The sequence below is a fragment of the Enoplosus armatus genome, chromosome 4, assembly GCF_043641665.1.
Source record: "Enoplosus armatus isolate fEnoArm2 chromosome 4, fEnoArm2.hap1, whole genome shotgun sequence".
NCBI lineage: Eukaryota > Metazoa > Chordata > Actinopteri > Centrarchiformes > Enoplosidae > Enoplosus > Enoplosus armatus.
In genome coordinates this window covers 11,166,637-11,189,612 of record NC_092183.1, presented here as the reverse complement: position 1 = coordinate 11,189,612, position 22,976 = coordinate 11,166,637, and the positions used below count along the sequence as shown (strand labels likewise).

Here is a 22,976-nt window from a genome sequence, read left to right as displayed (position 1 = left end):
ATCTCTCTCGATCGTCGATACTGTAGGCTACAGCAGATATTGGGCAAAGCTACAGTCATCCCAGCTTCCCTCTACAGTACATCTGTTTTTGTCCACATAGTAGGAGGAGTGCTGACATTTGATATGCAAAGGCCTTCTAATCCCCCAAGAGCATCCCAGTGTGTGCACATATCAAAGCATGTTTTTTTTTTGGCAGAATGTGCCTACTATCACTTTTAATGCCAAACTGACTCACTCTTCTGCCTGCAGAGAACTTTATGATAGAAGCTGAGGTATAAAGATCCCCGTTGTCACTCCAGCTTAGACTCATTCCAGAGCTAAGCCTGTCCGCATGCACAAGACTTTTCCCACTGTCAACGTGGCATAACAGAGGAGCAGCTCTGTGTGGGTGATACTGAAAATTAGTTTAAACATTTTTTTTCCATATGACAGTGACACTAAGAACATCAAGAAACCTCGCTCTCTTTGCTTTTTGAACTCCACAGGGTTTTCTAATTAGTTTATCTACGTGTTATGCTCGCAGACATGTGAAACGTTCCCATGAGGCCAATAAAGCCGATCGGCTCACATTTGCTGACTCACAGATGAGATCCTGAACTGACCTGAATTTTTTGCTTACAGTAATCATTAAAGGAGCTGAATCTACATTGGATTAGGAAATGTTTTCAGTCATATAACCTCAAGGGAACTGCCACTTTTCCTCCTGCTTGCTTGGAAAGAGCCAACAGTCTGTTATTAATTTGGTTCTAGCCAATGCATCCATCTGATGGAGATGCTGCACTCCTGTTCAGATGTTGGGACCAGGGGTAAAATGCCCTCCAAGGCCATAAAACGTCACATCAATGACAAAATCTATTTCTGTCTGTTTGAAGCATCCATTCCAGGGGCCATTACTGTCAAAACTCAGACCTAGAAGTGTCTTCATGAATAATTCCAGCTCCTTCTTCTTGTAGGCTACTTCCTGTTCTGCTTCTGTCTGTGTGGGTATGTTTATGCATGAGGCATTCATTATTGAACTCTGAAGAGCACAGATATTCGGAGTGAACATCTAAAGGGATGACTCAAACATCCATGTTCAACTTTCCATCATTATGTAAGCTCAGAAAGGTGGAGAGGTGTCCCACAGACAGCCGGATCAAACACTCATGTGGAGAACAGAGTAGAAAATCAGTAGCAAAAGACACAAGTTATAATTTTAGTACGTCAGTATGTCAGGACTTTCAGTTCTGACTATGTCTTTCACACAGACGTCATTGATTTCCGACTCTCACCAAATTGGCCAGTGGTTGCTTGTTTCTATGGTTACCGTCTACGAAAGTGAAAGGATGCCCAAGAATGATTGTAACCACTTTGCCTCAAAAGCTCTGATGCAATTGCTGACATAGTATGACAAAGTGTGACATTTTATCAGTCTGTCTCTCCTTCTAGCTGCATGTCAGTGTTTGGCTGTCTTTCCCTCCGTACATCCGAATCACCCAGCTGGCCTATCTGTTGATCAGTGCCCTCGCCTTGTATGCGAAGTAATGTGTGCCTGTGTGTGTCTTTGTGAGACGAGGTCAGACACATTGCACCGTCAGTCATCTTTGCCATCCTGCCATTCATCACTGCGGAAGAAAACTCAGCAAAGGCGGAGGGCCTTGAACCAAAGTATAAACAACTTCACTGTAAACATACCCTCTATCATGTATCAATCTCTCTCTATGTGCCCATTTCCTGTTGCAAACACACACTTTGAGATAAAATACTTGCTTTGCCTTGAATCAGCACACAGATAAGAGTGTAACTGATGCAGTGCATGAAGTAAGGAAGTGCTTATTACATGTGAGACAAGGACAGAGTTCACATTTTTACCTGAAAATACCAGACAGGGTGGGTGCACTCAGGAAATGTAATGGCAGTAAACAAAACATCTTTAGGAAGAGAGACAACACTGCTCTGTGTTTCTGAAAATAAAACATTCAATGAGAAGGACAAGTACTAAGGAGTAGATTTTTTTTCTTTAGAAAATGCTTTTTATTATCAAATAAATAAATACTGCACTTTTTTTACACAATAAGTTATTGAGGACATTTTCTACCAAGGGCATAATGGCTCTTAAGAGGTCCTTAGAGGATCCCTGGTACTGTTTTTTTTTTAATGTCATTCTCTCCTCCTGCTCCCCCCTGTCCCCTCTCTGCCCTGACATCACCCCTCTGGTTCCCAGCTCAATGTACTGAGTCCATCTGTCAGTAAAGAGAACAAATCACAGTTTTTAAAGTTAGCGTGATGTTTCACCCCTCCCACTCACACACACACACACACACACACACACATAAACAGCCGAACTCTATAGCATCCACACACATTAGCAAATCATTTCTCCGCACGGCTGAGTTGGCTGTGACATACACTATACATCATTTACAATTTTCCACAGTCTAGCTCTGGTTACATTCAGAGCATCAGTTTATGGATTGTCTCTACAAAACAGCAACAACTATACTGTACACATTTAAGCTGGAGCCAGCCCAGCGTTTGTCTTTACTTCCTGAACATCCCTCTTTTTCTTCCCAAACATCTGGGGTTCACATTTGTACCAACATACTCGCTCCAATACGCTCAGTCTTTCCTGTCCACCAACAATCAACATACAAATCAGCCCTTTACCATCCACTGTCATTGTGCTACATGTCATTTCCCCATCCTCAGAGTCTGTCCGTATTCTTTTTTCACCTGCACCTCTGCTGAGTCATGAAGGTGCAACGGTGTAGGAATGTTAATTTTACTTTTCACAGGTCCATCCTCAAACTCGTCCTTCCCGCACAGATCTTTCCGAAATCCTGGTTCCACTGCAGCACTGCAGCACTGCAGCGGCACAATGGGTAGAATTGTCTGTCCGAAACACATTATTGTAGGTTTAGCTGCATCTCTGCAGGAGCATGTTGAGGGAGTACACCATGCGTTCGCGCAGGTCCGTTGGGCAGCCGGACGTCAGCAGGGAGCTAAGTTTGAAGGTTTTGGAAACACGGTCCTCGTTGATGTATGTCAGCATGTACTCGTCCATCTGGCAACACAGGATGATCTTGGTGTGGTCGTGGTAAAAGTTGATCTTTGGAGATAAAAGAAAGTTTGTATTTATTAGTTTATTCTGGCAAAAAAAGTTATCTCCTTATTATTTGATTTGTGGTCTAACCCTCCTCCTCTGCTGATCTGAACACTGTGTTACGCATTGCACCTAAACAGTGCTCTTCTGAGCATGCCCCGCAACGGCTGTGTTTCCTGTGATAGTGTGTGTGTTTACCTGGAAAGTGCCGTCGTTAAAGAGCATCATGAGGGCGCGGTCAGACTTGAGCCACTGCAGCAGGTAGAGTCTGGGCATGTGTGCATCTGTCATACTACCCAGGTCCCCGCCCTGAGAAAGCAAAAGAGTAACACATCAGGATTAGACAGGCTGCAACATGAAATATACCGTTTCTATTGCTCCAGGGTGTGGAAAGACAAAAGAGCAAGAGAGATATGGATTACAGAGACAGAGGAGTGGGGGGAATGGAGATTTTTACTTACATCCATGAGGTTCTCCTCCATGTAGTGGGAAAAGTACTTGAGCACAGTCACCTGGCCCACAAAGTGTTCAGGAACCTCGCAAGTGGGGAAAACAGAGCGCTGGCCCAACTCTGCATAGTAATGGATGGTCCTGAAGAGATGGAGAGGAAATAAACAAAGAGTTACACAACCACTCAGATAAACAGATACTTAACAAACAACAAGAACCAAACACAAATGGATTTCCTTGACATTTAAAATCTGTTGGTATTCTTGACTTAAAGTATCGCTTGCTCTTGCTTGAAAACAGTTAAGGTGTCAATGAGAACATTAGCAAGATCTTTGGGTGGAATGGAGCCTGTTTTCCTCACTTTCTGGCAAAGAAAAGGACGTATGTACTCAAATTTAACAAGTTAAACCATCCCTCCAATTTGGTACTTATTTCAAAACCACTAACAGGTTCTTCAAAGGAGTTCTATGTACTAGAGCATGCTTAAACAGGCCACCCTCATTACATGTAGTGACTCATAACTTTCAAACTGAAGGTGGAGTGTTGGGAGAGCATTGAATGGTGCATACTTTCTGTCTGGCAGGAGGCTCATGTGAGTGCCGTTGTTGAAGAGAACTCCCACGGTGTGATCAGACAACTGGTAGCCAAAGCCGTACTTGTTGGAGTAGTCCACCCATTTAGTCACCCATTGAAGATTGCAGCTGTTTGAGCTCTGAGGAATGTCGTCCGCTGCAGGGTGCGAACACACGAGGAGGAGGATTAGAAATGCAATTACAAGGAAGATTTAAAGAAATGACAACCTTAACTATGCAAACTCAAACAATCCTTGCCGTTGTCAAAACACCCAAGAGCTAAACTAAACTTAACTATCAACTGCATTGTGGTTTTAATCAACAACGAGGAATGAGCAATGAAGAAATTTGGGTGTGTTAACAATATCAGGGAGTGTATCTTTTGTAGCTAAAACATGAATCTACATATACTTTCTGAGTCCTTTGATCAACGAGTCTCTCTGTTCAAACATTTCAAGGTCAAACACAGATAATGAGCTTTAGCTGTGTCGTGAAAGCTCTCAATGTGGAATTATCTAATCAGTAACTACATGTAAAGGTCATGACTTTGCAAATCATTTCAACAAGTCGACTCACCTTTAGGCATATTCTCCAGACATCCCCTCAGCACACTTGCAACAGTCTCAGCCACGCTCCCCGTCGTGTTGTCTTCCAGGCCTTTAGGAACAACAACAACAACAACATCATTTAGCTTGATGTCATATTGGTACGGTACAAGAAATGATTTTGCACTCTAGCTGTCACGTCAAATTTCTCTATCATCAATGCACTTACTCAGCTTTCAATTTAGTATTATATAACATCAATTCATGTTTCTCTGTGATCACTGTGTGTGTGTGTGTGTCTGTGAAACGAGGCTGGTGAACTTACATTCACTGCTGCTGCTGCAGCTCCCCAGACTCCCCCTGACGATCAGACGGATGGTATCTCGCGTCGTCGGGGACGGGCTCTCTGTTGCCGGGGCAACGGGGCTCTCGGCAGATGGCGGAAGTAGACTTCCATTCTGAGATGGGAATCGGTGACGACAGGGGTTAGAATCTGCAAGTTTAGATCATCTCTTCCTACTATGACTCAGCAGGCACCCACAGATTCACAGTGGTTGGCTTAAAGGTTGAAAATAAGTGCTTTTAGTTTGTTCTGAAAACTGTGCTTGTCATAAAGTTTAGTGCAGCAGCAGAGTGACTCATTGGATTCTCCTCAACATGATATCTCTAAATCTACCTATTTATTTAAGGGCTGTGTGAATAATGTGCCTGCAACATCACCTACTCTAAATATCCTGTTTTGTGTCGAATGAGTGACCTCGTACCTCAGAAATCTTTTTGCTCTGTTGTTGGCTGATGACAGTTCTCTCCAGGTCGTGCTGCAGTTTGTAGATCTCCTCTTCCTCTTTGGTTAATTTATCTATCAAGGGCAAGGACATCACAGACAGAACAAGACCTTTTTAACAAGCAGCTACATACACTGACATCAGAGCAGTATGGGATAAAATGTGACATGTGCTGGCAATTGTCTTAAAAACTCGGTTTAATGATGTCCCGTGAAGCAAGCATAATTTCACAGAGTGAAATGGCTGGTGTGATGAGTGGCATTTTAAGTGGTACATGTGTGCTCAGTGCTTGATGTAATACTCACTCAGAGTCTCGTAGTATTTGACCTTGTCTCTCTTCCCACCAAAGAGCGCAGCGGCAGCTTTCTTGAAGAAGCTCTTGGCTGGACTGGAGACGTGGAAATCTGGTGCTGAATGGCAACAGCTCGCCGGCAGACGCTCTGGACTGAAGCCCTGTGGAGAACGAAAGTGGGTCAGCGTGCGGCTGGTGGCAAAGGGGTCACTGTTATACTCCCACAGAGTGACATTTAGACAGACAGAGAGTGGAACAGGCAGATAGAGAAGCAAAAATGGTGTCTAACCTGTGTGAAGAAGTCGTGCCTCAGAATGTGGTCCAGGTTGGGTCTATCCTCTGGGATCTTAGCAAGCAGGCTGGCGATTAACTGCTTAGCCTGTGGCGACAGGGAGGAGGGCAGGGAATAACGTGCCTCTCTGATACACCTGTATGTCTCCTTCAGGTTGGTGGTTTCAAATGGTGGCCTGCCCAACAGCATGGTGTACCTGGAGCAGGAGAGAGGACAAAAATGAGCTGATTTCCATCACTAAAAATGTACTAACACATGATTGTAGGTAAAACAGGAATGCACTAGTCCATGAAAGATGATGCCAATGTGTCTTTTTAAGCTGATTATCTGTTATTAGACTGTTATTCAATAATAAGCAAAAATCATTACTATTATTACTAAACCTTTTAAGTGCCTAATGGTAAATTTACAGGTTGCCTACTCACATTACACAGCCCAGGGCCCAGATGTCTGATTCACAGCCGTGGCCCTGCTTGTTGAGCACCTCGGGGGACAGGTAGTTGGGAGTTCCACAGATCGTCTTCCTCCTGTTTCCCGCTGGCTCCAACTTGGCAGCCAGACCAAAGTCCCCGACCTTCAGGTCCATCGACTCACTCACAAAGAAGTTACCTGTAGGGAAGAAAGGGAATGAGATGATGAGCACTTGATATTCAACCCAGGATCAAAGGCTAAATACAGCGCGGATTATCTGATGAATTGATTAAAGAAAAAAACGAGGAAGAAGTGGGTTGGTGTAAAAGAAAAGTACAGGACGAATCTTTACAATTGTGCACAAAGTGTCTCAGCACTGTAGTGTGTGTCACTGCTGCATAAAGATTCCTTACCAAGTTTCAGGTCTCTGTGAAGGATCTCTTGTTCATGCAGGTACCTCAGTCCAGAGACAATCTGTCTTAGATAATAACGCACCTCTGGCTCAGTAAGCACTTTGCGAGCCTTCAGGATATGGGCTAACGACTGCAAAAAGACAAAACATAGAGAAGAGAATGATTATAGAGCCGTTTCCTTAGGTGTAACTCCTCCATAGAAACAAAAATATATATTTTCTTCTGTATAGAACCTGTATAGAACCTTATCATACTCGAGGTCGAGGATTTTCTTTAATCTCATAAAACTGTAGGGAGTTATATAGATTTACTGCATCATACAATCAATTAAAACAGTTCTTTTATAGTGGGGGCAGACTGAATGCTGTGTGCTGCCTCATTGACTTTAGGTGCAATGCAGGTGTTACCCAAATTTGAAACACAGCAGTGGCAAGGATAAAGTGCAGTGATGGGAGACATTAGTGACAAACAGCACTTACTTTTCTACTGCAGTACTCCAACAGGATGTAGATGTTCTCCTTGTCCTCAAAATGGTTATAAAAGTGCACAATGTGTTTATGGTGCAGTAGTCTGTGCAGCTCGATTTCTCTGTCGATCTAGCGGGGAAGAAGAGACAAAATGGTCACGATTGTGAATTGGAAGGCAAATGTTGTGATATATGCTGTCCAGTCATGCCAGTGCGCACAGGCGCTGCGCGCTTACCTTCTCCCGTTGGTGAGGTTTGGAGACGCGCGCATGAGGGATGATTTTGGCTGCATAAACTTTACTAGTGGAGAGGTCGGTCATCTCGTAGCATTTAGCAAACCCTCCCTGGAAAGAGGAACAAAAAAACTGTTAACAATGCTGTGTCTTCAGGTTACGTGGTAAATCCAAAACGTCGACACACAGATACTATGCTGCCTGCGCTACCTTTCCCAGAACTTTTCCACGGCAGTAGCACTTCCCCGTGGCAGGGTCGGTGATTATCCTGGCCATCTCGGAGGGCGCACTGCGCTCGTCCACTCTCTTCCGGCGAGGCTCGCAGGACCTCTGCGTGGATTCGCACATGCTGCTGCTGTTTGTCTGTTGGGGCCCGGTGTTTTTCTGTACTTCCATTAGTCGTGGTTTCTCGTCCCGCACTCAGAATGCAGCCCGGAGAGTCCGTCTCTGAGACTTTATACTCTGGCACCCACCCCACCCCGCCGTCTGCCGCCCTCTCTCTGACGTCACGGTGTGAAATGAGTGCACGAGGTCTGCCTGAGATCGATTACCTTGCATGTACATTGGTGCTGATGATGGCACAGGCATGAAATCAAAGGGGGTAAAAGAGAGTGTGGATTCTGTCATCTAACACTAGTTTCGTATGATTATTTACATCACCAGCCGCCATCCAACAATAATAATACAGACAGACATGTCTGTACATGTCTGCTTTCTGTAGTTTAACTATTTGGTTCATGGAATCCAGGCAGGTGAATGGAGCTTTCACATTTTGGTGCAAAATATAATTCAAGGTGTTGGGAGTCTGATATATTTGGTCGATAAAGTATCCACTATGCAGAGGTTAAACATTATCTGTATTCTACTCAGGCTCACCTCATCCTTTGCTTTTGCACCAAACTCAGTTTGGAGCACTAGCACCCTCAGGTGGAGACTTTTGATACTATTTAGAGTGCAGTGCCTTTGAAACTGTGTTTACCAAAGACTGTGTATAAGTGTATATTGTATTGCAGTTGGACACTGACATGTGAGACTTTGTTAGACTGTTTGGTGGAGTGTGAGCAGCGGTATGGGTGGACAGGTTGTAGAGGTTGCAGTACACTGGAAGATTTGAGTTGTTCTAGTTTGCTCACTGCAGGTGCTACAGTATGACAGTTTAAGTGACATGCACAAGGCTTAGAGAGCAAATTCCTCCACCAAGGCTACTCAATCCCTCAAATGTGTTATCTTAACAAATGCAAATGTTTAGGAAATTTAGTCTGCATTTGTATCTGTGTCAAAATAATATCAGAGCCAGACATTGTTCATGAGAAAATAGGAAAACGTTCAAAATTCTGTATCTCATGGTCTCATGCAAGTGGCCTAACTGTCCAGATAATTTCATTGAAATCTCTTAAGTTTTACTTCTAACAAACAAAGGGTTACACATATAGCCATGGTTCTTAGACTAAAGTGCCTATGTCTCTACCCAGTTACATAGTCCATTTGACCCGCAAGGGTCAGGTGGCACAGATAATTATTTAAGACCACCTGAGGTGGCCGTGCACAACATGAAAACGTCTGTGCATCTAACTGTCAGAATGGCCTTGAGCTGGAGACATATGCATTCATGTTTTGAACAAACACAAGTAAACACAACATATGAATCCAACTACAACCCCACAAAAGCAAAGTGGGACAAAACTATTAAATAACATACAAACGCATCAACCTCACAATCCCCCCTGTATCATGCTACCAAGGAGGTTTATTAATGTTGATGTGGAAGTAAAATGATTAGTGAGAGCTACAGCCACAGCCACATGATGGTATTTGCAACAAGATTGTCAGCAATACGGCAAAGGCTCAGTCTGTTCTGGCAGTGAAAAGAACAAATACTGCAGTCTAAGTGATGTCAAAATCATCCTGACATCTAGCTTAGTCAGAGTCCCTCTCATCCTTGCAATGTTCAAAAGCATCACTCCTGATCAGTGCTCATAACTGACAGACATCAACAAGTTTTTTTTATGATTACCTGCTAAAAATGTGTTTTGTTTGTATGGTATTCCTTGTACTGGAAAATAAAACAAACCAGAGACTGTGACTTATTACTCCGCTGGGCTCGGTGCGTTTCTCAGGCGTGAGCGCACGCTGTCGATGTCGTAAGCAAAAGTCTGGTCAAGTCCGGAGCCGACAGACAATTGTTGTGGCCAGTTGGGGAAAGGAAAACGACAAGAGATGATACGTGCATCATCAGGAAGCTCTTTCAGTAGCTTCTCACCCAGCAACCCCATCTGTAAACCAGAAAAGGTTGAATCAGTCACTTTGCAATCTTATACATGTACGGCATCAAAAGGAACTACAGGAAGGGAAAGGAAATAATTAATAGGAGGAAAACGCACCACTCCTGGAGCAAGGAAAGCTGTCACATTGTTGTACGTAGATAAATCCGTCTATGAAATAAGAAGGACACAAACATATAACAACTTTAATCAGGGTTAAAGAATGCAATCATTTTTGTTAGGGTCTTACCTTCCAGAAGTCTTTTTTAACAAAGGTCGCCTTGCTGGAGGGCACTCCTCTCCAGCAGGACTTGCTCCTGGCATAGGCCACTAAAATGGAGTTAATCTCAAACCCTGTGCACTGGAGACCAGCAGAAGAGGCCGCCAACACCTGGAATATTAAATCTGATAATGTAAAATACAACTACAATACATACTCAGACTTCAGATCTCTACATTTTGACACCATATCAATGTATTGTTTCTGAAACATATGCTGCTCACTAACCAGTCTTCCATCTCCGGATCCCAGATCTGCTAAGCGACCTGTTCGTCCCTCAAGCAGCTTCATAACATTCATTGTCTGATCTCTACTGGAGGGCAGATAAGGAACCTAGACCACAGTAAATCATACAGTGAGTCAATACATGTGACAGAAATCACAGTCCCCCTATTGTAGATATGCCTTTATTATGTTCTACTGAAAGGGAACATTACAACCGTAGTGTATTATTCATGACAACCAAACACTAGCAACATGAATGTCTTCTTTTTCATGTGAGAACATCTCTGCATATGTTTCGTATTAAATTAACTTCTGCTCACAACAGTCAAGTCTCCGGAGTGCTGTGACTATAACCTTGAATCTGATCTCCCAGTCACTGTCGGTGGAACTGCTCCACAATATCTGTCTGAATGACAGACTCAGCAGCTATCTCTCTTGTTTCTAGCTGAGGTAAACTGTGTTTAATCTGTGACCATGTGAATTTCCACTTTTCTCTTAGCATTACATGTTTTATGTGAGATATAGCTGGCAGGAAAAACAAAGCATCATGTCATTAATCCAAAAAACACAGGTCAGAGATATATTAATCATAAGCACAAAAGCAATGCTTCTCTTTGCTTTAAAATGTCAGAACAAATTCAGATTCTCCATGCAACAACAAATGTCTTCATGGTTACCTAACGTCTGATAATCTGCTCCTGATCATCAGGTTTTCGTGTACATCTTGTACTGACAGTGAAGAAAAATAGTGGATGGATCTCTGCACAAAATGCACTTCATTTTAACATACTGTACAAGATGGTGCAATTCTCCATAAAACATAATCACGATTATAGACTTACCATTTTCTTCTTTATCCACATTTGTTGCTAGCACAGAGCACTATGCTCCAAAATAAGCAAATTATCATTAATGCGCACATTATGTTCTGTCTGATTTCACACAAACATGCAGCAAAGGGTGGAAAGAAGGCAAAGCATGTAAAAACAGAAAAAAGGAAATCTCAAGCACCCTGAGGTTCCACGGGATCTTGCGGAAGCCAGGCATAACAAACAGGCTCCATACTCCATACAGGCCTGTGAACAGAGCGCCAAGGCAGGCCGACACGACGGGATGGTGTCTGTTGGTAGAAGGGACCCTGCTATGGTCTTGCAGAATCACCTCGATGGAGTCCTCCATTGCAAACTGTCACCAATATGGTTAAAAATACAACACATGAGGGGAGATATTACTGCAGCCTGTAAAAAAAGGTTACTATTCTGTAATGAAATATCCCTGACCGATACTGGATTACTGATGTCAAGACCGATATTGATTTTTAAAAATCGGATAATGATACAGCAGCAGATATTCTTTTTTTTATAGAAACACATAACATAAACATTTTGATATGGATCATTTATATTGGATGACTGTTTCTCCAACCGGAAAACCAATCAGAGCTCAGTAGGTGGGATTCAGAATGGGGACGTCCATGTCTTACAGAGCGAGCTAGCTAGCAGGCTAGCAACCTAGCTAGACTCGTGAAAAATAGCAGCTGAAAAATGGTGACAAGCATGAATGATAGCAATTCAGTCTGGCTATCAGGCTAGACATTTTACGGTGGATAAACCTGTCAGTGCTCCCTGCTCGACAAACTATGTAATGAAGACACTGTTTCTGAATGCCCTCAAACCTTTTCAATTTCATTCTTACTTGTTGGCCGACATATAGCTACACTGAAACCACTATTGGCAATTATATCGGACCGGCCAATTTATCGGTCAAGCTCTAAAATGTTCCCTGGATACACAAGATAGACTGTAATGTTTTGTAAAGAGTATTTCCAAGTAGAATACATTAAGGTCTTGAAATAATCCAGTCTGTGAAAGTCGAACTAAAAACATAAAGGTACAATTTTTTTTTTTAAAACACTATAATTAATTAATTTTGTTAAAACATTTGTCATCTAGATATCTCAAACTGTTGCATTTCATTTGGAAACATTAAAATAGGGTAAGGTTAGCCAGGATAAAAATAACCAAAAAGTCTCCCTCTGTAAACAGATATAGCTCAGCTCCACTATCAAGAGGTCAGTGGGCTTATCAGTACCACAGGGCAGCCAGCCAAGACAAAATATCACCACAGCACCTTTTCCAACAGCAGGTGGTGCCACAGTGGCCTCTTCTCACGCAGAAACCTCTAGAAAAGTTTTGTTTACCACTCTCTTAGGCCATGTACTGAAACTGTACCTGAAACCACAGCTCTGTTTATTAAGAAGAGGAGCTCCACCACTATAAATGATCCCAAAGCAGCAAACAAACACACTGACAGGTTGTTTAGGATTTCTGATTCTGGAAATCGGAGCAAAATATTAGTAATTTGTATTAAGTAATCGAACAAATGAATAATTAACCCACTTATGAGCATGATACACACGCATGGGCGTATAGCTTTGGCACATTTGTGATGTTACAATACAAAATGTGTAGAGACAGACATGTTTGTTCAGCCTACCTGACCCGCCCCCTCTTCTGCTGCGCACTCGGCAGCCTGCGCACACAGATCCTCCAGTCAAAGGGCAGTCAGTCAGCTCCATACCCCGCCCTGTAACTTCATACACGCCCTACCAAATGTCTGCTAACCGGCTAATACAAGCCAGGGCTAATGCAAGATGATCACGGTTATATAATGCCTGTTGTGTCTCACTGTGGTGGCGCATGGTGGACTTAATAAGCAATGTCTGCTGCAGGTGTGAGATGCAGGAGATAGTTCAGGCTTGTTATTTAGATGCTCACAGAAACACGCTCAGACAAACTGCTGATATGAGCGCACTGGTCCTCACTTCCTTTTGACAATCGTTTCTCATTTGCACCTCTCAAATTAATTATGCAGGTTTTATAATCCGCTTAAAAGAGGGCCGATGTGATTACAATTGCAAAGATGCCCTTTTTTCCACTTCCGCCGCGGCCTCACGCTGCACTTGCTCCCATTGAAAGGGCCACAATAATAATAATATTCCTCACCACTCAGGCTTCCTTATTTGCTCAGCCGCTTGTTCTCTGAAGCGGTGCTGGCTGCATTGGGGGGGGCAAGACACACCGAGAGTGACGTAAAACAGGGGAGGCCATTATATTTGCTTCCTGAAAAAAAAATGCTGCCCAGCTGGGAGTTTATTATAGCCACTGGAGTGAATTTTTAAAACAGACACACATTGAAGCCAAAATGGACTTGTATGGGAAGGTAAGATGCATTATTTTACAATGAGGTTATGGAGAGAGAGAGAGAGAGAGAGAGAGAGAGAGAGAGAGAGAGAGCATCTGACGTTAATACACGTGTGCTGAGCATAGAGACGCTGAACAAAGGTGTCCAGTTTTATTGCAGTCTTGTTCCTGCGTGATGGGGAGCGATTGGCCTACATGTCTGCTGCTTATTAACACGAACTACAAAAGGTTTTTCCTGCGCTTCCACAGTAAATCATACAGCTGTTGGCAGCTGTAATGCGCTGCATGCCGAGTAATGTAGTCGAATATCTACGTTTGATGTCGCTGATACTGCGCAAAAACTACAACCCCCATCTTCTTGACCCCCCCCCCCCCCCCCCCCCCCTGCCGGTGACGTCAGAAACACGCACAAAACGCACTTTCCTTTGCTCGTGCTCATCTCACGCGAGCCAGCCTCGTCAGCTCAGGGGCGCGTGCCACATCCGAAGCGGAGGGGACAGCTCCCAGGTGCTGAAATTGGTCGGCGCTCCAAAGAGAAAGAGAGACACAGAGGGGGGAAGGAAAGCAACGCCTGCATTAGACACAAATATAAAAAGCGTATTCTGCAAAACAGGGGCAGATACAGATAGAGCCGAGGCCTTCAAAACAGGTTTGTTCACGCAATGTCCTCAACGCGTTTTGGTAGTTTCATTTATTGATAGTCATATGGAAGAATTTCAGTGGTAGATAAAATGACCTCCTGCCCAGAATTGCTTGTCTAACATTAGCTGGCATGCAGCTCCCTGCTCTCTGCCACATCGTGTCATTTCATATTAGATCGTCTGGGGTTTTTTTTTTATCGTGGTGTGTGTAAATGCCAGCATTGCACTGGTATTTTTGAAAGCAGTGTCCTTGCAAATACTGTCTCAGCGGTGTTTTTTTCATACACGGAAGCCACAGAAGCCCGGTGCAGGATGTGAAAGAATCGAGGTCCGGCATCTTTTATAACTGGATAGGCTACCAGGAGAGCTTGGCTGACCATGTTTGGCATATAGGCGCAACGGCTTTGTCAAAACATTCACCTTGGAGCAGAGATGACTGTGCTCTTGTCATTTTGCTCGTAGCACTGTTGTCCTCTTAGGTCGTTGACCGCTGACAGCTTGCACGGAAATGCTCAGTGTAGATGCTTGTTAAGGTGAAATATTCATCTATATTATACTCTCTGTACAACAGTAAGCTATGGCAGTTTTAATATGGAAGAGGGTATAATGTCTGGTGAAATCTGATTGTATTTCTAGTAGGAAAACATCACACACTAACATTTGAATTGGGATGTAAAATGGTTGTACCACAATTGAAACAATAGAGTGAAGTTTAACATGTTTTGTTCCAATATAAAATAGGTCCACTTTGAAAATGAAAAACACCATTTTTTCCAGTAGCTATATAAAAAGTACAGATTCTGGATTGTATTTATGAGCTAAATATTGCTCTGTAATTTAAGACAATTAATAATAATCCTTTAGTTTAGACAGTTCGACAGTTAGACAAACTCTGCTTTTTAAAATCCTGGTTATCTTATACTCATCAATACAACAGCTTGCTGTGTTGGTCATGCTGGTTTGCCTGACACAGCCTTCTGTCACTGCTGATCTGCGGCCTGTACAACAAGCTTACTGCACTTTGTGTACAACATCTAGCTCTACTTCCTGGCCTGTGTACATCAACTAGAAGTTGCTTTGTAAAATAGTTGAGGGTCAACTTAAAAACAAATAATGTTAATGTTTCTCGTCACAGTTCTGAAAAGCTTCACATTAACTCAAGGTGAAGCCCACAATGCGATCTTTTCAGCGTCTCTTTTTGTTTTTGCAGATGGCTGCCACTCAGGATGTGAAAGGGAAGGGAGAGGGAGGGGACCAAAACTTTGACTACATGTTCAAGCTGCTGATCATCGGCAACAGCAGTGTGGGCAAAACGTCTTTCCTGTTCCGCTACGCCGATGACGCCTTCACTTCGGCCTTCGTCAGCACAGTGGGAATCGACTTCAAAGTGAAGACTGTGTACAAGAATGACAAGAGGATCAAGCTGCAGATCTGGGTATGAAATATTAACAGCCGATCATTAAACATTTAGAAGTGAGCCACAAAATGTTTGATTCCTGACCCAACCAGATGAAACAAGTGGAATATAGATATCAAATATATGTTATTTCTGCTTATCCTGCACTCCTTGGCTGGTCAACACTAGATAAAAACTTATTTGCTGTTAACTCTTGAGGAGCCTGTTTGTTATCCTATAAATCCTTCTATTTAGAAAGCCAAACTCTATATAAGATTTGTACATGATCTAATGATGGTAATTTACAGAAGAAAGGAAACACATTTCTAGACTACAAAGCAGCAACGTACAACAAGCCACAGTTACGTTTTGCTTTCATGTCACAGTTTCTTCTCCCATGCCAACCATGCACACGTTTCCATTTAATTCAGTTAAATCGAGAGCATTTGCATGTTGAAACACAGTTAATGTCTGGAAGAAATCTGTTTTCTCATGTCCTCCAAGGTCTCTTGGAGGACTTCCTAAGCTCAAAGGGGGAAGGGGCTTCCACCCCCCCCAGTTTCTCTTGTTCTTGCCGTCTTTGTGTTCCTGCAGAGTGACTCCTGTCTGCAAAAGGCTGTCAATCTATGCCCAGAGCCCACTGTCTCCTGACCTTCCCATATCTTTCTCTGTTGATCAATATGTTTCAAGGACTGTGACAGATTGTGACTTGACGGCTGTATGCTTTGCCATACAAAAAAAAGTCCTGCACACACGGGATTACCTATGCATTAATTCAATTTTAGTCAAGGTTCTATCAATCCAATCCTTCTTCTGTCACCATTTCAGCTTTGTGGGTAGATAAACAACAATACAGGACTTCTTAAAAGATCAATTTAGACAAAAAGGACCATTTCACTAACATAAAGTGATGTCATTTTATAATATTAGTGTTTCCATTTCAGCGTTTCCACACAAAAATATCTTCAGTTCTTTAGTCTTAAAAACATGTGGCGCATCAGCTGTGTGCTTAATTAATTGGAGAAAGCTTCAGGAGAGGCTGTATTGTGATTTCCTGGTTTAACACTGTGATGTAAGTACGGAGACAGATGGAAGTCTCAACATTACTGACAGGAGACTAGTAAGTGTTAGTTTGGCACACAGCGGGGAAGAACACAGAAGCAACACCTTCCCCAGAATGTGTGGGAAACTGAAGAATGTCTGAGGCTGTTTAATTAGGAGTTCATCTGAGCTGTTAAAGCAGATTGTCTCGAATACCTCTGAGATAGTGAGGGGATACATATGTAATCTGTTTCTTTCACTTCCTTTCCTGCCTCTCTCTCTCTCTCTCTTTCTTTCTTTCTTTCTTTCTGTACACCAAATGCCAGCTTTCCTTCAGAGGTTTTGCTCTCTCCTGTCATAATAGTTGTCTTTTGCAGCAATTAGCCATCCCCCCAGACATTTGGTGTTTTTTCATTAATCACATGAAGAGACAGAAGAAGCGCTCCAGCAGGATGTGAAAACTGGATTTGAACAGTCAAATGACTGGCTAATAGGGACAATGTGTTTTCATCATTAGCAAAGACAAGCATTTTCAGAGAGAGAAAAGGATTGCCCTTGCATCCACATAATTGGCCTGTCTTTTTTTAATTGGGCTCAGAGAGAGCTGAGACTTACAGTAAGTGGCCATTTAAGGTGATGGCTATTGGCTAATGTCATTGTGGTGGTCACACCATTAATCTGCTGAGAAATAAAAGCGCCAGAGTGCGTAACGTCGTCCCTGTTGTCGTATTAGTGAATGAAGCACAGCGCTGAACGTTGCCAAGATGAGCGTCGTGAAGAACCCAAACTTACTTTACTGAATGTAGAAGAGTTCAGGCGAGTGTCAGCCTCCACTCACTGCCTCTCCACTTGAAGTAGTCAGCTTCTTGGATTGATTTCTGGTGAGCTGCAGACTACAAGCGAAGCTTTTCAAGGAGCTCCAATTCACGGGACTCAGCATTTTTTTTCCTTTTTCCTGTCCTGCTTTTCCTGTCTTTTTAACTGAGAACAAGCGAACCGGCTCACTAAAATAGCCTGGAAATGCAAAGGTCATTTGGGCAAGAATCAATAAGCTACTGAAATGTCTAAGACTTACAATTCAAACAAGAATAAAAGACTGAGGTTAAAACAACATTCAGATGACTGGTACATACTGTATCATGACTCAGTACATCTACAGTAACCGTGAAAAAAAATCAATGAAACATATTCATCATCCTCTTTTATGTTGTTCAGAATGTCACTCAAAAAAAGACTAAATATGCACACATTCACATGCATTTCTGGTGTTATTGTAAACTGACAAAAGGTCCTAGCTGTGGTGTGTGTGTGGACGTTCGGCAGGCTGTGAGCTCTCTCTCTCTCCGTGGAGTGAAGGTCAGAGCCGTCCTCTGGCTATAACACGCACACTGTTGCTGCCATGTGCAGACTGATAGAGAGCAAAACCACTGTGGCAAATACAATCCGGTGCTGCCTGTCGGGCTTCTGTTTAACAAGAGCCAAGTAGAGCAGCCAGAAGTCCTCCATCATGATTCACAGGAGCCTGCAAACACACTTGTTGTGGGCGGAACAACAGCGCAGTCGACATACAATATAAACAGGAGGGACATCACTGGGATTTATTGTTATTATATAACTTATCATAAAACAACACATCTACACATCTGTGAGCAATTACTGGCAGGTAAACCACTTTGAGGATAAAGATCAAATAAACAAAACTATTCCTGAACTCACATTTCTCTTCCTGCCTCTTGGACTCACTCCCTGTTGAATAGCCTCCCCTGTCTGTATCGGGAGCCATTAGCATTTTCATTGACATCTCGTAGCAAAGGCTGCAGTGGGCGCTTGTTTCTAGGGTAATCTGTGCACAATGTTCTACTCCTCGAATGCCGTGTAATCACTCGCTTGCTTTGCCTTTGAGCAGTTTGCTCAGCCTAATCATGAACAGCAAGCAGTTTCTTAATGTTTAAATCATTTAACCACTATTTTTAGCCCTTTTTCCAGGAAATGCATGCCATAAGCTGAGCACTGGATACTGCACCAGGGAGGGTTTAATACAGCTGAGCGATTGTTATATTGAGAGGAGAGAATCAATCACATCAGCCAAAACTGAATAGCTGTTTTTGGCATCTTATCAATGCAAAGCCAGTGAGGCAATTAGCATAATGATTGTTTCCACATCATGGACACGTCAAACACAACCATAAGTAAATGTGGATGTAGAAATGTAGACCACATCCTAAATTGTGCTCAGATGTGAGTGAAAGAATTGCTTGGTATGTATAAATAGGTGCAAATTAATAATGTACCATTGTGTAGTATATGTGCTTTGCAGGGTCACGTCAATGTTGCTGAGCCTGACAGTGTAAATATCAGTCAGCCGGCTAACAGCAATGCTAAATCATGTTGTCTGTGTGTAGGACACAGCAGGCCAGGAGCGCTACAGGACCATCACCACTGCCTACTACCGCGGGGCCATGGGCTTCATCCTAATGTACGACATCACCAACGAGGAGTCCTTTGGCGCTGTGCAGGACTGGTGAGTCGTTTTGGGCTCTTCGGAGTTAATTCTGGTCTGTTTTTGACCATTTTTATGAGTAGACGTCATCTCTCATCCCATCTCTTCCTTTGGATTATATTGTATTGTTATGAGCATCAGATCAACATTTCAAAAGGGCTTCCTGTTTGTCGCTATAATGCAATCAGCTGATATCCTGCACATTTGATATTGTGCAGGGTTTTTCCTTCTTAAGAGACAAATCTGCAAACCTACACAAGTTTACCATCCCTATCTCTTAACAGCGACTGTCCATTTCTCTCTCTAATATTGGACAGTCTTGTTATGTAGTGTGCATGTGTGCATCACTGTCAGGCTTGGAGATCTATGGGAAACTTGTCAAGGTCATGGCTCTCGTCCATTCATGAGTCATACAAGCGTCTGCAGGCTGAACAGTAACTCAGAGCCAAAGCCCAAATGTCAGTGATTTATGATGATCCGTTCATGTCTAAAACGGGACTTGGAAGACGGCGTTCAATTGGCTGCAGAAACCAGGTTTCTGGGTTAGGATTCTTGCTTGTTCTCATCAGCGTAAACAGTGTAGCACAACAGCCAGGACGCTTTGGCAAAACACAGAGGAATATCAGCTCTGTCATTAGAGATGAATAATGTGTGCTTTACATTTTGCTGATCTTTCTCCCTACACCCTGACACTCCACAGGTGTTGTGGTGAGAAACTCATCTTCCATTTTATTTACGCCCTGCTGTCCTACAGTTATCTCCCTCTGCCAGCCCAAAGAGATTATGGGAGCACAGAAGGAGCATTTTTGAGAGCAAAGATTTCTGAATCATCATGGTAATATTCTCATGATGTTAGCTGCGAGGAAATGATGATGTGACTCACATGGACTTGACTTATAGATGGAGGTATTTTGGCAGTCGACGCTTCACCTGCATGCCATGTGGCTGGCACCAATTGTAGGACTATGACAATCACTATTAAGGCCAGTGTCTGCTTGGCTCTCATCACTTAGCTAGCAGTACTTGACAGCTGCTTTAAAAAGCTCCTGTCATAGCTAAAGCAGCTGCATTTAATATAAGTGAACACATATTTAAAGCCTGGCGTTCTTTAATTAGGGATGAAAACAACATACAACTGGGATGCAGCCCTTAATTATTAGCATGAATTGTGTTAAATTGATATACATTATCAGGCTGATTTGTACTTGATTTGTATTTGATTTGAAATAAATTTGCCGTCATTATGCGCTAGAAAAACATAGCTTTCTTGTAAAGAGAGGTCAGAGCCAGACACACCTATTATTCTTTTAAGGCCCGTCTGACACTTTGATGGAATACTGCAGTCTGAGCATCTGTGATATCTTAATTAATGGAGCCAAGTGTGTCACTGGCAGCTACAATCCTGGAGACTTACCTGTGGGCTTACTTACCAGACAGTGCACAAATCAGTCAACAGTATACAAGAGAAGAAGCTCTCTCTTTTTTTTACCCTTCATATAACCAGAATTCTTCCTTTTTGCCTTTGCCACAGGCTTTAATTCCACTTTCTCTTTCCCTTGTTCCTTGTGACAAGGTTGTAGGAAAAAAAAAGGAGGTTGCCACGGCAACGGCTCCTTCCCCGACTGTGGCTGAATTAAGCTTGTGACGTGCTCATTTCCTGCCTCTGACAGAGACAAAACAGGGAAATATTGTAACGCAGACATAAAATGTAGGACTTTGAAGAAATCGTGCAAATGAATTGATGCCTTACACAAACCATTCTATTACGGCAACCATCTCAAAGCATTTACTTTCCATTTTTTCATTTGTCCTCTCTTCTCCAGAGGCCTGTTCAAAAATGACTGGTAAATATAGACCCTTTATAGCCTGCATATGTCGCTCTGTCAGACTTGATACAGACACACTTGTTTTCCCATCAGTGAAAATTATCAGCAGTTGTATTCAAAATGACCCACATATGAACCGCTATAACAAGTCAGAACTGGACAGCGAGAGGAGGAGTGCCAACATCATGCTGCTCTCTCTCTCTATCTTTTTCTGAGTCGTTGTTTCTTCCTTCCTTTCTTACTGTCTCTCTCTGTCTCTCTCTACTGTTTTCAGCCTGTGGTATTTTAGCTGCCCTACTTTTAGTCACACTGCAACACCACAGGAGATATTTGTTCGGAGGTTAGAGCAGTACAAGCACCTCGCGGAATCTCACAGTACATTTCCTGTCATTTGAGAATGTTGAAATGGCTACATATAATATAGCACATAGAGTATATATGGTACAGGTAATGCCTTATGTTATGTACAGTATCTAGTTGTCCTATCTGGGATGCAACAAACAAATCTATGTTTCTTTCTTCTGTCTGTCTTAAGTGATATGATGACAATGAAATCTCAAACTAGCTTAATAGATTGCTTAAAGGCTTAAGACACAAAGCTCAAATAATGATTCAAATTTGAGTGCTAAGGTTTCAAGGAGTAAATGGCTATACACTGTAGGTGGGTGATTTCAACATATTGACCCAGGGAAACATACATTGAACATTTGACCAAGGGAAAAACCATTGCTGAAAACATGAAACCCTTTGAAAGGTCTCCTTAATGGGCCATATTAAGAGGATATTGCGCTGAGGAACATAAAACCCTGGGAACACAGATACGCTCCCATCTTGTCAGTGACCATAACTAACACCCTGTATACCTAGCAGGATGTTCATAACCAATAAAATTAACAGCTTACCAATCAGAAGTTAGCAGGAGCCAAAGAACAAATCTATCAAATCAAATCTGACATATATCAATATCAAATAGCTAGAAAATGCCAAATAATAACCTACATCTGAGTAACAGGGGTTGCTTGTTTTCGGTACAGAGTAGCAGTTGACCCACTTTTTCACTGCTGCTATCAGTGACTCAAATATTTCACAATGCCAAACATAAGATGATGTAATCGCTGTTCATGACCAGTCCAAATGGCGAACAAACTTTACATCGTGTCCTTTGCTCTGCCATATTTCATGTCCATTTCTGTCCAATAAAAAGTGGCACAATCCTGGTTTTTACAAAACGCAGCAACAGCATTGATTTGATTGTGACGGGGGGGTTTTGTATTTGTTTGTGATTACGTGCAGGTCAACCCAGATAAAAACCTACTCGTGGGATAATGCTCAGGTGGTGCTGGCTGGAAATAAGTGTGATATGGAAGAGGAGAGAGTAGTCTCAGTGGATAGTGGCAGACTGCTGGCAGAGCAGTTGGGTAAGTCTTGCAGCAGCATTCAACCCTTTGTGTTATTTAAATTAGGTGGCATCATCATAACATTGCTGTCATGACATAAAAGCGTGACATTTGCCTTTTTTTTCACTTGCACACTGCCAAGAAGAAGCTTTTCCTAAAAATCAAACCATAAATGTCTATCTTATTCCCCCATCTCTTCATGTTCTCATGTTACTTGCTCCTCTTCTTTCAAAGGTTTTGAATTCTTTGAGACCAGCGCCAAGGACAACATCAACGTGAAGCAGACCTTTGAACGTCTCGTTGACCTAATTTGCGACAAGATGTCCGAGAGCTTGGACACTGATCCGGCCGTCACCACGGGAGCTCCCACTGCCAAACTCACAGACAGCGCTCCGCCCCTCCAGCAGCCTGGATGCAACTGTTAGTGACTGGTGTCAGGAAGCAAAGGGAGGGCAGTGCCTGGTCCTGTAAGGTGGTAGAGTGTGCAGAGTTTTGTTCTCCCTCAGCGTTATCACTCCTGCTAGTGCTGCTTTCTCTGGACTACAGTTCAAACCCTGTTTAGTAGTAGAATTACAAAAATCCTGTCGTATTATCTCTCAACTTTATCACCTTATATCAAGAGCAAATAACCAGACAAACAGACATGGCTATTGTAAAATGTGTAA

At 42.7% G+C, this 22,976-nt stretch overlaps 3 protein-coding genes across 4 annotated transcripts; 1 reads left to right on the top strand and 2 right to left on the bottom strand.

Moving 5' to 3' along the window:
- Positions 1-2,007: 2,007 nt before the first annotated feature.
- plk2b (polo-like kinase 2b (Drosophila)) lies at positions 2,008-7,966 on the bottom strand. 2 transcript variants are annotated; one of them, XM_070904266.1, is made up of 14 exons: positions 7,752-7,966; positions 7,545-7,652; positions 7,322-7,438; positions 6,843-6,972; positions 6,444-6,627; positions 6,016-6,214; positions 5,740-5,887; positions 5,414-5,508; positions 4,975-5,107; positions 4,681-4,761; positions 4,102-4,261; positions 3,544-3,673; positions 3,281-3,391; positions 2,008-3,088 (listed from the first exon to the last, which is right to left on the bottom strand). In XM_070904266.1, exons 1-14 carry the CDS (start codon positions 7,935-7,937, stop codon positions 2,897-2,899), a joined length of 1,974 nt encoding a protein of 657 aa, XP_070760367.1. In that variant the 5' UTR covers positions 7,938-7,966; the 3' UTR covers positions 2,008-2,896. The 2 variants fall into 2 exon arrangements, with proteins under 2 accessions (XP_070760367.1, XP_070760366.1); XM_070904265.1 differs by having other exon boundaries at positions 4,975-5,077; positions 7,752-7,950.
- A 1,302-nt stretch (positions 7,967-9,268) lies between these two features.
- LOC139284702 (adenine nucleotide translocase lysine N-methyltransferase) lies at positions 9,269-11,486 on the bottom strand. Its single transcript, XM_070905055.1, has 5 exons — positions 11,319-11,486; positions 10,311-10,415; positions 10,053-10,193; positions 9,923-9,973; positions 9,269-9,814 (listed from the first exon to the last, which is right to left on the bottom strand). Exons 1-5 carry the CDS (start codon positions 11,484-11,486, stop codon positions 9,629-9,631), a joined length of 651 nt encoding a protein of 216 aa, XP_070761156.1. The 3' UTR covers positions 9,269-9,628.
- A 2,025-nt stretch (positions 11,487-13,511) lies between these two features.
- Positions 13,512-22,736, top strand: rab3c (RAB3C, member RAS oncogene family). Its single transcript, XM_070904663.1, has 5 exons — positions 13,512-13,529; positions 15,362-15,586; positions 18,991-19,109; positions 22,208-22,332; positions 22,546-22,736. Exons 1-5 carry the CDS (start codon positions 13,512-13,514, stop codon positions 22,734-22,736), a joined length of 678 nt encoding a protein of 225 aa, XP_070760764.1.
- The last annotated feature ends 240 nt before the right edge of the window (positions 22,737-22,976 follow it).

Excerpts from the sequence above, each read along its gene's own strand:
- plk2b (XM_070904266.1), bottom strand. The coding sequence starts at position 7,937 with ATGGAAGTACAGAAAAACACCGGGCCCCAACAGACAAACAGCAGCAGC. Across the intron at positions 5,509-5,739 it reads CAAATACTACGAGACTCTGA|ATAAATTAACCAAAGAGGAA; the intron begins GTGAGTATTACA and ends TGCCCTTGATAG. Across the intron at positions 5,108-5,413 it reads AGAGCAAAAAGATTTCTGAG|AATGGAAGTCTACTTCCGCC; the intron begins GTACGAGGTCAC and ends TTCCCATCTCAG.
- LOC139284702 (XM_070905055.1), bottom strand. The coding sequence starts at position 11,486 with ATGGAGGACTCCATCGAGGTGATTCTGCAAGACCATAGCAGGGTCCCT. Across the intron at positions 10,416-11,318 it reads AGATCCCGTGGAACCTCAGG|GTTCCTTATCTGCCCTCCAG; the intron begins GTGCTTGAGATT and ends ACTGTGGTCTAG. Across the intron at positions 9,815-9,922 it reads CTTTCCTTGCTCCAGGAGTG|ATGGGGTTGCTGGGTGAGAA; the intron begins GTGCGTTTTCCT and ends TCTGGTTTACAG.
- rab3c (XM_070904663.1), top strand. Across the intron at positions 19,110-22,207 it reads TTTGGCGCTGTGCAGGACTG|GTCAACCCAGATAAAAACCT; the intron begins GTGAGTCGTTTT and ends GATTACGTGCAG. Across the intron at positions 22,333-22,545 it reads ACTGCTGGCAGAGCAGTTGG|GTTTTGAATTCTTTGAGACC; the intron begins GTAAGTCTTGCA and ends CTTCTTTCAAAG.